This window comes from Gadus chalcogrammus, chromosome 3 (genome assembly GCF_026213295.1).
Source record: "Gadus chalcogrammus isolate NIFS_2021 chromosome 3, NIFS_Gcha_1.0, whole genome shotgun sequence".
Taxonomy (NCBI): Eukaryota; Metazoa; Chordata; class Actinopteri; order Gadiformes; family Gadidae; genus Gadus; species Gadus chalcogrammus.
This window is the reverse complement of record NC_079414.1, coordinates 9,942,575-9,954,389: the sequence shown is the minus strand read 5'-3', so window position 1 is coordinate 9,954,389 and position 11,815 is coordinate 9,942,575. Positions and strand designations below refer to the sequence as shown.

Genomic DNA, 11,815 nt, shown 5'->3' with positions numbered 1-11,815 from the left:
CATGCTAGAGGAATATAACATAAAATATTTAATTTCTTCATAGATGTAGGAAAAATTAATGAATATGTCTTCGACTATTTGAATTCGTTTTGGATTTAGTTAATACAATTATTGTAAACTATCAACAATATAAATAATTGAATTAACTAATAATCTTATACTATATAATAATTTACATATTAAAACAATTATGTGTTTGCCTATATTTCATTATATGTCAAAAATATATATTTTCGATTGCCGCCTCTGGCGTTGTCAGGAAGTGACGTCGCCTAGTAACCACACAGCTTCTTGTCAAACGTCGCCCATCTGTTACTAGCTAACGACGACCAGATAAACAAGCTCAACACGTCAGGCAAATAAGACCGTTTTCATTTCGTTTTTCGTCTTGTCAACATAGCGACTAAACTTAAAGTCAATACTTCTGCAACATGAGGCGTTTTCCGTGATGTGGACCAGAGAGCAAGGTGAGCGTTGTATCACAGACACTGTTGTGCTAACGGCTAGCGTATAACGGGGCAGTCAACACACAGCTTAACTTTATACGTAAACAGCAGATTAGGGCCAGACATCGGTCTAATAGCATGTTGTGTCTACTGATTTACCGTAGGTTTTTCTCGGGTGAAGAGCTGGGCCATTAGCCGGTCATGTTTACCCCCAGGGACCTAGATGGTGAAGTGGATCACTCCTTCTTCGATAGTGAATCCGAGTACCCCAGTAAGCATGGGACTAAGACGGAGAAGGAGACTGTCACCACTGTCCTTTCTGAAAACAAGAGTTCTCAGCCTCAGGATGCCAGACAGGAGGGACGTGTGGACCGTTGTAGGCCCACCCCGGGTGGGATTCAAGTAGTCGACCGCGGACCCCGAGCAGAGTTGGAGAAAATAAGCCGGGCGTCAAGTTCATCTATAGGCTACACGTCAGATAACGCGGTCGGTGATGGAGCTAATACTATGAGACCAGAGAGCAACGCAGAAGCAGCCCCCTACGCACTGTCATCAGACGAGAAGCAGAGCGATGGCGAAGACGGCTACTACCAAAGCCAAGACGAGAGCGAAGATGAAGAAACGCAGACGCGACTCTCCCGCAAATCATCCGGCGCGAACCTAACCTCTCCGAAGAAGCTGGTGAGAAAGCGTACAACTCGCAGCGCATCTCCCTCTTCCACGGACACGGACACCGATACTTATACGTCTTCGAGCGATAGTAGTGATGCGAGCTCCTCTCTGGAGCCCTCCTCTTCCACCATGGACAGGTCCAGGGCATTAATACCCCCCTCCTCCTCCCTGGGCAAGGGGGGCGAGCCTGGTGGTCTGGGCTCATCATCGTCAAGAGGTGTCGATCGACCCCCGACTCCTTTGAGGGAGTCTGAAGACACTGCAACGGACGTGACGCCCCTGTCAACCCCTGGCCTGGTTAGCCCGATCCCCGGGTTCGACCTCGCTGCTCGGGTCGGGAAAGTGACCTTGGAGGAAGAACAGAGAATCAGGGGCCCCACTAGTGTTGCCAGCAGTGACGCACCACAGGAAGATCAAGGCTTTGGATCCAATTTGGATGAACGTGAGTCAAGACAGTTTTGTAGTTGCTGCTTGTTATCTGCTTGGATGCAGAAGGAATTGAGTAACCATAATGAGGTTGAGGTTTTTAGATTGATTTGCTTTGCACAGATGTTGTCAATTGGCACCATCCCAAATTATGTCTTGGTCACGAAAACTAGTCTTATGTTAAAAAAAAAGTATGGATCATGTTTTATTTTTTGGTGCAATGTAAAAGAAAAAAGACATACACATTTGATGTACAGAAATATATTTTTTATATCAGATTAAATCAGCCGACAGTCGTGTTAACTTTCTTTCATTGTCGTCAACATTGACAGTTTAATTATTGTTACTGCTTAAAGGTGCAGTGTGTAGGATTTAGTGGTCTCTGGCTGTGAGGTTGCAGACCTCCCTGCCCCCAATTCATATTTAAACACTATATTACATTTCTCCAAATAGGTTCCGCTAGATTCCACTATTGAATACGCTGCAGAATGATTCACCATTGCCGTTCTCCATCCCTCAGCCTCTCTGGGTTTAGACAGCAAGCTGGTGGTGGAACTGCTCCTCCATCACCAGCAGCAGCAGCAGCAGCCCGGGAGGCCCGGCAGCAGGAAGAACTTCTCCTTCACCAACGACGAGGTGCGCCGCATCGACCGGGAGAACCAGCGCTTGCTGCATGAGCTGTCCCGCCCGTCGCCCCGGCCAAACAGCAGCACCGCGTCGGGGAGGACTCAGACCAGCAACCCCGTACATCCCGCCCGCGTCTACCACACCACCCTGAACCGCCAGCGGCAGCAGCTGCGCATCGAGAGGGAGAACCTGGTGAGTGAGCCTGAATCAGCGCCATGATGGGGCCTCATTCACCTGTAGAAGGAGCCATGATGGGGCCTTATTCACCTGTAAAAGGAGCCATGATGGGGCCTTATTCACCTGTAGAAGGAGCCATGATGGGGCCTTATTCACCTGTAGAAGGAGCCATGATGGGGCCTTATTCACCTGTAGAAGGAGCCATGATGGGGCCTTATTCACCTGTAGAAGGAGCCATGATGGGGCCTTATTCACCTGTAGAAGGAGCCATGATGGGGCCTTATTCAATTGTAGAGGGAGCCATGATGGGGCCTTATTCACTTGTAGAAGGAGCCATGATGGGGCCTTATTCACTTGTAGAAGGAGCCATGATGGGGCCTTATTCTCTTGTAGAAGGAGCCATGATGGGGCCTTATTCACTTGTAGGCGGCCATTAGAAGTAGCCATGTTGGGGTCTTATTCACCTCTAGCAGCCATTAGAAGGAGCCATAATGGTACAGTGATCTCGATATAATTGTGTCTCTGTGTCTTAGGAGCCCTGGGAAAACCTATGCTATGATAAGAACATTCATGTTTTGTTGTGCGGATGACGATGTTTGTGTTCCCAATGTATACTCGGGTAGTGTATCGAGAGACCGGTGTTCCCCCCTGGGCGAGCACATGGGCTCTCTCTCCCTGTAGAGGGAGAGAGAGTGAAAGCAGAGCCTGTGTGGGGGGTGGGGGACGGAAATCAGCAGGTGGCCCTCCAGCCCAAAGAGTGACATTAGAACAGAGTTCAACATGGCCCAGGACCCCCCCCCTCACCCCCAGCTCTACCTCCCCTCAGACAGTGAGACCCTGAACGCCCCCATGTGGAGAAGGCATGGGGTTCAGAGACACGACCAATCTCTGATCGATTGAGGTGTTCAATTAGAAAACAGCTACACTAAAGAGGTGTGCTTAAAGATTTAGTGTGATTCAGAGGTGAGGAACAGTCAGCACAGTTCTCAGTTTATTTCCTAATTATTAATTTAATTTAATTAAAATAGGACAACGTCCTGCAACCTTCCAAGTAAATGCATTATGTTTTTTTATGAAGGTGACAGCTTTATGGTCTATTTGTTGGTTAGGTGGGCAGGTTTGGTCTCCAGAACATCGAGTTCTTATTCTGTCTTCTCTCTCTGTCTCTGTCTCTGTCTCTCTCACGCTTGCGCTCTCGCTCTCTCTCTCTATCACTCGCTCTGGCTCTCCCTCTCTCTGTCTGTCTCTCTCTCTCTCTCTCTCTCTCGCTCGTTTTGGCTCTCTCTCTCTGTCACTCTCCCTCTCTCTGGCTCTTTCCCGCTCTCTGTCTCTCTCTTTTCTCTCTTACTGTCTCTCTCTCTCTGTCGCTCTCTCTATTCTTAGAGTGAGGTAACAGAATACAGCTAGCCTTCGTTAAGTCGAGCCAGGCGGATACGTCGTCTGTACACCCACATCAGTTGGCTGGTTGGCTGTGGATTTATCTTCTAAGACGAAAGACTGTGTTGGATCTCTTAATGGAACTATGTTGACCTCAGGCATGACATATTTGGAGTAAAACATTTCAATATAAAAGTCAGCGTGTTCATAAGATATGTAATGGAGGAGGCAATTAATGTAAACAGGATATGGTACAAAAATCATTTTTGGCTTTAGTCTGTATTTCCGATTGCACAGCTTTGGCATGTTATGTTGGGTTTTGTGTGTGTTTGTGGGTGTGTGGGTGTTTGTGGGGGTACTTCTTTTCATTCAGAATCCCTGACACAAACAAGGCAGCATAGTGACTATCGATATCAAATATTAGCTTGATCCAAAAGTGGAAAAAGCCTTCTAATTTGCAACAAAACAAAGAATGTCCAAGCGCTTTTATTTTTGCCGTCCGTTGACCCGGTCCTCCCTCACAGGCCTTCCTGAAGCGCCTGGAGGGGGTGAAGGCCACGCCGGGACTCCGGCGCACAGACCAGCTGGCAGACCACCAGAGACAGGCCTCCTACCTGGGACCCTCCCGCTCCTCCAGCTCCGCCATGTTCTCCTTCACATCCTCCACCCCGCTCCTCGGTCCCTCCCTCCGCACCGCCCGGCCCCCCAGCAGAGTGGTGACAGGTGGGTCCCCACGAACTAGGATGCATCTCTTCAGGTAGTGGACGGGATGTCTTCATAGGCTTGACTGTATCAAATGCTCCACAGGAGTAGCAGGCCAATATGGCGGATCGTTCCGTACCTGCTAATGAAATTATTCACACACTGAAATACATTCAGAAGATCAATCTATGTAATAATAATAGATATTACTATTATTATTACCATAATATTATAGGCATTCGTTTAGAAAATATGCATAAAGGTAATTTATTTTTTAAGGTTGGGAAAGAGAGAAAAAAATAGTTGAAAATGATACGTGAAATCTCATTTTATTCTTCTTTCTTTTTATCTTCTGCCCCACAGAATCTTAGCTTATACACGATTCCTAAGCTTGTTGTAATGTATTTCCTACTCAGGCATTCATGTACTGTACAATGTGATGCTACCATCTGATTCATGGATGTTTCCCTCCAGCGAAGGGTCTCTGCACCGCCAGTGCCGGTCACAGACGTACCAGAACACCAGAGAGAGATCACCACACCAGCACCAACAGCACCACGCCCACCTCCACCCACGCACCCAGGTCCCAGAAAGGCACGCCTCGCCCGGACTGGTGCTAAACCAACTGCCATTGTTTGATTTCTCAGAGTAAAACGTTTTTAGTGCTGATGCAATTCGTCTTGTTCAATAAAGAAAGCTTCTATTTATCATCTTATGTGTCCAGATTGTGATACTTAATACATAAAAACAGCTGATTTCACTACTTTAAATAGGCCTTAATGTCATAAAACTAAACCAACTAATAAGGTTGAATAAATACTTTATTCCTATCCCCCCACCCAAAATAACCAAAGCTCTCCAAAACAGCCCAACACATGAGTAAAAATCAACTCAAAAAGTAGTAATTCATTTTTTATTAAAAGATAAAGATGCTGCGAGTGCTGATGTGATATGCAACAATGTTAACTTCACAGTGAAAATATGAGGACTAATTGTTTTGTACCAAGATATATCTCAAACTCTCCTCAGTGTGCGACTGCAGCCGGTCTCGATCTCATTGTAAGACTGAAAGCGTGTTCCCTTTGGCACACCGTTGTACGGATGTGTCCACGTTTCCGAAGAGTTTTACCTGAATTCTGATACACCTCTCTCCACTCACCAGTTGGGAGAACCAGACATAGGGTGTTCGGATGTTCCCAAACTACCACGTGGATTAAGACATTTTCAACTAGGTGTGGGTTGGGGGGGATTCCTTGAGGTGTGGGGGGAGGGAGGATAAGCAGGGGTCGAATGTCTTTAAGTGTACTTCTTGATCTCGTCGTACAGCACCAACACGAAGGCCCCGCCCATGCCCCTGATCACGTTGGACCACGCCCCCTTGAAGAAGGCCTTGCCGCCCTCGTCCTTGATGATCTTCCTCCAGCAGTCCATTGTTCCCGTGTACATGATGTCAGCTGCGGGGGGACGGGGGGGGGACGGGACACAGAGTCGGGTTAACGACGGACTACGGTACAGGACGAGGTTCATACCAAGCTGAACCGAGGGCTAGCGGGTTCTACTGACGGGAGAAACGGGGGAACTCACCTCCTTTGCGACCGGACTGCATCATCATGCGACGCCGCACAGTGTCGAAGGGGTATGAGATGATGCCGGCGGCTGCGGTGACCGTCTGGGCGATCATCCAGGTGATGACGAGGGGTGTGTTCTTGGGGTCAGGCAGCATACCTGTTAGGGGAGAAAGGGGGGAATAAACCAAAACACAAATGACCCACCTCTTACTGTTGCAACAGGTTAACGATAACGGGCAATCAATGAACAGAGCAAACATTCATTTAAAAACACGGAGGGACGAAACGCTACACCTTTAGCTGTGTCAAAGCAGCCGAAGTAGGCCGCTCTGTAGATGATGATGCCCTGCACGGACACGTTGAAGCCCAGGTACAGCCCCTTGAGGCCGTCCGACTTGAACACCTTAGTGAGGCAGTTCCCCAGACCCGAGAACTCGCGCTCGGCGCCGCTCTTGCCGATGTCGGCGGCGAGCCGGGTCCTGGCGAAGTCCAGCGGGTACACGAAGCACAGGGACGTGGCGCCGGCCGCGCCGCCCGACGCCAGGTTGCCGGCGAAGTAGCGCCAGAACTGCGTCTTCTGGTCCACGCCGCCCAGGAAGACCTTCTTGTACTTGTCCTTGAAGGCGAAGTTGAGGGCCTGGGTGGGGAAGTAGCGGATGACATTGGCCAGGTTGCCCCTCCAGAAGGAGACGAAGCCCTGCTCCTTGGGGATGCGCCGCACGCAGTCCATGATGCCCTTGTACTGCATGTCCACCGTGATCTGCTTGCTGGCATGCTGGACCTGCGGACAGAGGACACACAGACAGGCGTGATGGGATGAGGGAGCTGGAAGGGAATGAGGTGAAGGGATGGGACGGAGCAGAGGATGGCTGCAAAGAACGGTATTTAAATGGAAATTAATGTACAATGAGAGCGAGTGACAGAGCGAGTGAGAAAAAGAAAGATAATAATGATTAAACGTCATTACATTGTTTTCTGAAAGGTTTGAACACGTGTTTGATGTGTGGGCTACTGCTTCCCGTAGTCCAGCCAGCCATTTTGTGAGATAGTTAAAGGCTTATGTTCCACTCCTTCCACTCCTCAAGTCATTTGAGAATGGCACAGTGTAGGCCTATTAGGTGTCTTGCCGTGGGTTAAATTTAGCAATTTGGTTTCACTGAAAATTCATTCGGTCACGTTTGGTTTTGGCAGAACGGTAGGTTATTATATATACAAACATATCCATAAAAAAAATTGCAGACAATAGGGCGGTGTAGTAGCACACTATATAATAGTAGGTTCAAAGTAGTCATGTTTCAAGTCAATCAGCCTATGGCTTCCAATACGCATGGAATTCACCAGAAAAAAACGGGCACAACGTCCATAAAAGCTCTTTTTAAAGAGCTAACGTCTGTATTCTTAATGGCTTTGTCGCGGACATTCTTACACATTGCATTTATATTTGCACATTTGAGGCCTCTGGCTTGTTACGCGCTCTACCCAAACTGGACCATGCACAAAGGCCTACTTTACGCAAGAGCAAGACGCAAGAACATGGTTCCCTTATGGTCTGATTTATATTAGTCATTTTACCTGGAGCAGGAGCTTCACTCGCTCAATTGGAGCCACAGCCGTCTTGGAGATCGCAGCTGCAACTCCGCCAGCCAGGAAATCCTTCATGAAACTAACCACTGCGTCCGACATGGTGCCTTTCCTTCGTTGTACAGAGATAAGCAACCGTTGAAACCGTTAATGGTGCGTACCTCCCAAGGCCCTCAAGGAAATCTGACGCACCCCCAAATGGAAGAGGCACCCCTCAGGCCCCCTAATATATCGGGGTCATCTATCGCGAGAATGTAACATGATGGATTGGCAGTTCGTCGAACAGATGAACGAGGCTGAATAAATATCCGAGGTTATAGTTCGAGACCCCGCGTCATGTTATGTTAATGTAACATGTGAGTTATCAATGTCCGAGGACGTTTAAAGGGCACACTCGATTGCATTTCATTCATCATACTATAAACACATGAGCATAAATTGAAGTCGAAATGCCTGAGACCTATATTCCCATAAAAGTATATAAGTTGTCGAGTTTGGTGTAGATGAATGGATGAAAACCGGCTTACCCATCATGTTTCCAGCCAGTTACTCACTCGATAAGAAACAAACATGAGAATGAACTTTACAATAAATTGCTGGAAAATACATGTTTGGTCTATATCCCATTCTTAAATAAGCATTTGGCCGCCCAAATGCTGAACAACATTTCAGAAGGGTTTGATTGATCACATAATAGTCTGATTATAGTTTGTGTCTGATTCATGTTATTTTATTTGGACCATAGCCAAGGCCTCTAGTTCACCCCCAAAGTTTTCCCTTTGGGGGTGTACGGTGTGCGCTGGGTATACAAGGACCTAAAGGCCAACGCTGGAGGACCCGGACGGGGGAGGGGCCGCGTGCAAGTCATTTTAACATTTGATACTCCACAGACGCGGGACTAGGAGGAATTCTAAGAGCTGATTGGTCCACTGGGATATGTATTCTGATTACTGTGAGAATGTTTGGTGTGTTGGTAGCCTAAACTTAGTCTGCCTTAGTCGTATACTACAAAATGTAATAGTCCACGATTCGAATGATAGTGCAGAATTGCCTTGTGAAAGGTTTGAATTTAGCCCAATTTGATCAAATAACAAACAAGTGTGACAAATAGGCCGACATAAAAACGACCCCAAAAAATGAATATTACTCAAATAAAAAATAACAAAACTATTCATTACGAAAGGATGACAGGCTTCAAATACAAGGCTTTAGAAAGAGGCAAACAAGGAAATCTGAAACTGTGAAGAATTAGAAATAAATGATCCGGGAAATGAGATATCGTTACCTATGCGGTCAAGGTCATGGTTCCCAACGGTGCAGTTTTGGGTCCCAACAACCCAAAACTGCACCGTTCAGAATTACCACTTGGTGGCGCTGTTTCGCCGTGTGGAGGGGAACATCGATTTCCCCTATATCATGGAGCGAGCGCACAAAAAGTAGTTATCTAGTTTTGGCTTCCTCATTATATAAAATTCTAACGTGTTGCTTACTTCAAGTTCATTCATGGATAATCTTGGCAGATGCAGTTTTCTGATTAAATGCGTAAAAGTAGGCATTAACCTAAACTAGAAGAGATATAAGCATATTACATTATTTTTTAACCAAATGTTGAATCAATGGCCAATAGCTGGCTACATTGAGTTAAAAAAAGAAAAAAATTAAAAAGCATGTAACTATACATATAATAATACAAATAATTGTAATAAATAACATCATCATCCTCATCTTCATCATCAATCATATTACAGAATGCTATACAATATCTTTGCCTGTTTGCGCAATAATAAGAGAGAGAGAGAGTGAGAGAGAGTGAGAAAGAGAGAGAGAGAGAAAGAGAGAGAGAGACAGAGACAGAGAAACCGAGAGATACACACACGCACACAGACCCCCCCCCCCCCCAACACACACACACACACACACACACACGCACACACACACACACACACACACACACACACACACACACACACACACACACACACACACACACACACACACACACACACAAAGAGAGAGAGAGAGAGAGAGAGAGAGAGTCAGAAAGAGGGAAACAGAAAGGGGGACACACCCACACACAAATAGAGAGCGAGAAATGCAAGAGAGAGAGAGAGAGAGAGAGAGAGAGAGAGAGAGAGAGAGAGAGAGAGAGAGAGAGAGAGAGAGAGAGAGAGAGAGAGAGAGAGAGAGAGAGAGAGAGAGAGAGAGAGAGAGAGAGAGAGAGGAGAGAGAGAGAGGGGAGAGAGAGAGAGAGAGAGAGAGAGGTATTTAGTATCCCTACAGTTTGTTGGGGGCCTAGACAAACTGTGGGGGTCGTACCCCAGGAACCCCCGGGGTGCCTGACTTCAGCAGGTCAGTTGACATCTCTGGCAGCTCTGATTCTGGTTCTAGGAAATCAAATAATATCAAGCCAACTATTATAAAAATGTAAATGCTATATACTATAAAACGGTTTTGATGAGTTCCCATTAAACATCATGACACATTTATGACAATCACACTCAAATATTAGATTAGATTAGATACAACTTTATTAATCCCCCGCAGGAGAAATTTGTTTGTTGCGACAGCCGAAAAGCAGTGGAAAAAGCACAAATATTGTTTAATGTGTGTGTGTTTGTGTGTTTGATTGTTTTGTTTTGATTGCATGAATCCCAAATTTCAGGCCAGCCCCTCACACCAGTAGAACCGCCCGTAGCGTGTGAAGGCCCCAGAAGACGTCTTTACCGCCAAACACTTAACACACACAGCGTCAACACAGGACAGCCCCCCCGAGACGTCTCATAAAGCCAGAAGAGGGGTATGCTAGCTGCTGTTAGCTAACAGTGATAGACCTGCTGAGCTTTCTGTTTAGCGGCGATGCTAATGCAATCCTCTTACCTCAGCCCCTGCAGGCTGTAATGCATGCTGGGCATTGGGGGGCACAGCGGTCACATGATCCCAGAGAGAGAGCCTGGCACAGGGGCGAGAGAGATTACTGAAGAGTTCTCTCTCTCATCTGTTGCTCTCTCTCTTTTGGTGCTGCTGCCATTGTTGACCTGTTTTCATCAAAGTTAAATATACAGCAGACTGGGATGAGACAGAGAGACAATAGAGAGACAGAGGGAGATAGAGCAACATTTATGGAGAGGAAAATACAGAGAGAGAGAGAGCAGACAGACAGAGACACAGAGACAGACAACAGACCGACAGACAGACACAGAAAATAGACAGAGGGACAGAAAACAGAAAAAAAGACAAAACAGACACATAGACAGAAAACAGAGAGGCATAAAACTGACAGACATAGAGACAACTAACAGACACATAGACAGAAAACAGAGAGGCATACAACCGACAGACATAGAGACAGACAACAGACAGACAGAAAACAGAGAGGCATAAAACCGACAGACATAGAGAGAGACAACAGACAGACAAAGACACAGAGACCGATAGCAGCCAGCCAGACAGACAGGTGGAGACACAGAGACAGACAGAAGCTGTGTTCGAAATCGTTCCCTATCATGGATGTAGTGCACTAAATAGGGTGCACGCCATTTTGTAGGGTGTTCGAAATCTCAGTGGTCCACTATATAGGGCACTATATAGTGGACTTAAAATAGGGTACATACGATGTTCCCTATGTTACTCCCGTATACCACAATGCAATGCGGCTGTGTTTTTCCGGAGGAGAAGAAGAAGCTGAATAACCGCGAAAACTAATACATTTAATGATGGTGTCTCCGGCTTTCGTTTAGAAATGTCAACAATTTATTTGGGATTTAACATAGAATATTTAACATTCAACATCAATACAACCTCCAGCTTTCCTCGTGAGTGCCTGGTATGTTTACATGATGTGGGCGCATCTGTCTGCGTCACACAAATACCCGGCGCATTTACTGACGCAAATGACGTTTAGAAATGTTCAGCGTAGTGTCCGAATTCTCGTTCCCTATTCCCTATATAGTGCACTAAATCATATACACTATATAGGGAATAGGGAACGAGTGTATAGGGAACGATTTTGAACACAGCTAGAGACAGAAACCGGTACAAATAGACAGAGAGAGTGACCCCAGACATAGACAGAAGGAGAGACAGACAACAACATATGGAGACACAGAGACAGACAGCAGACAGATAGCAGACAGACAGACAGACAGACAGACAGACAGACAGACAGACAGACAGACAGACAGACAGACAGACAGACAGACAGACAGACAGACAGACAGACAGACAGACAGACAGACAGAC

The 11,815-nt window shown here is 46.5% G+C and overlaps 3 protein-coding genes across 3 annotated transcripts in view; 1 reads left to right on the top strand and 2 right to left on the bottom strand.

Annotated features, from left to right (window-relative positions):
* Positions 1 to 65: 65 nt before the first annotated feature.
* On the top strand, positions 66 to 5,047 carry cfap97 (cilia and flagella associated protein 97). Its single transcript, XM_056585412.1, has 5 exons — positions 66 to 467; positions 611 to 1,560; positions 2,065 to 2,363; positions 4,250 to 4,448; positions 4,902 to 5,047. Exons 2-5 carry the CDS (start codon positions 648 to 650, stop codon positions 5,045 to 5,047), a joined length of 1,557 nt encoding a protein of 518 aa, XP_056441387.1. The 5' UTR covers positions 66 to 467; positions 611 to 647.
* A 279-nt stretch (positions 5,048 to 5,326) lies between these two features.
* Positions 5,327 to 7,794, bottom strand: slc25a4 (solute carrier family 25 member 4). Its single transcript, XM_056585895.1, has 4 exons — positions 7,568 to 7,794; positions 6,290 to 6,776; positions 6,012 to 6,152; positions 5,327 to 5,881 (listed from the first exon to the last, which is right to left on the bottom strand). The coding sequence occupies exons 1-4, from the start codon at positions 7,676 to 7,678 to the stop codon at positions 5,724 to 5,726; spliced, it is 897 nt and encodes a 298-aa protein (XP_056441870.1). The 5' UTR covers positions 7,679 to 7,794; the 3' UTR covers positions 5,327 to 5,723.
* Positions 7,795 to 10,234: 2,440 nt separating this feature from the next.
* Positions 10,235 to 11,815, bottom strand: part of helt (helt bHLH transcription factor) — a 3,386-nt gene continuing 1,805 nt past the window's right edge. Inside the window, exon 5 of the mRNA XM_056585411.1 lies at positions 10,235 to 10,294. Coding sequence (XP_056441386.1) covers positions 10,235 to 10,294 — 60 coding nt within the window. The remainder of the gene's footprint in view (positions 10,295 to 11,815) is intronic.

Coding starts and splice junctions, on each gene's coding strand:
- cfap97 (XM_056585412.1), top strand. CDS start 648: ATGTTTACCCCCAGGGACCTAGATGGTGAAGTGGATCACTCCTTCTTC. Junction 1,561..2,064: donor TGGATCCAATTTGGATGAAC/GTGAGTCAAGAC, acceptor TCCATCCCTCAG/CCTCTCTGGGTTTAGACAGC. Junction 2,364..4,249: donor GCATCGAGAGGGAGAACCTG/GTGAGTGAGCCT, acceptor CCTCCCTCACAG/GCCTTCCTGAAGCGCCTGGA.
- slc25a4 (XM_056585895.1), bottom strand. CDS start 7,678: ATGTCGGACGCAGTGGTTAGTTTCATGAAGGATTTCCTGGCTGGCGGA. Junction 6,777..7,567: donor GAGTGAAGCTCCTGCTCCAG/GTAAAATGACTA, acceptor CTCTGTCCGCAG/GTCCAGCATGCCAGCAAGCA. Junction 6,153..6,289: donor CTGCTTTGACACAGCTAAAG/GTGTAGCGTTTC, acceptor CTCCCCTAACAG/GTATGCTGCCTGACCCCAAG.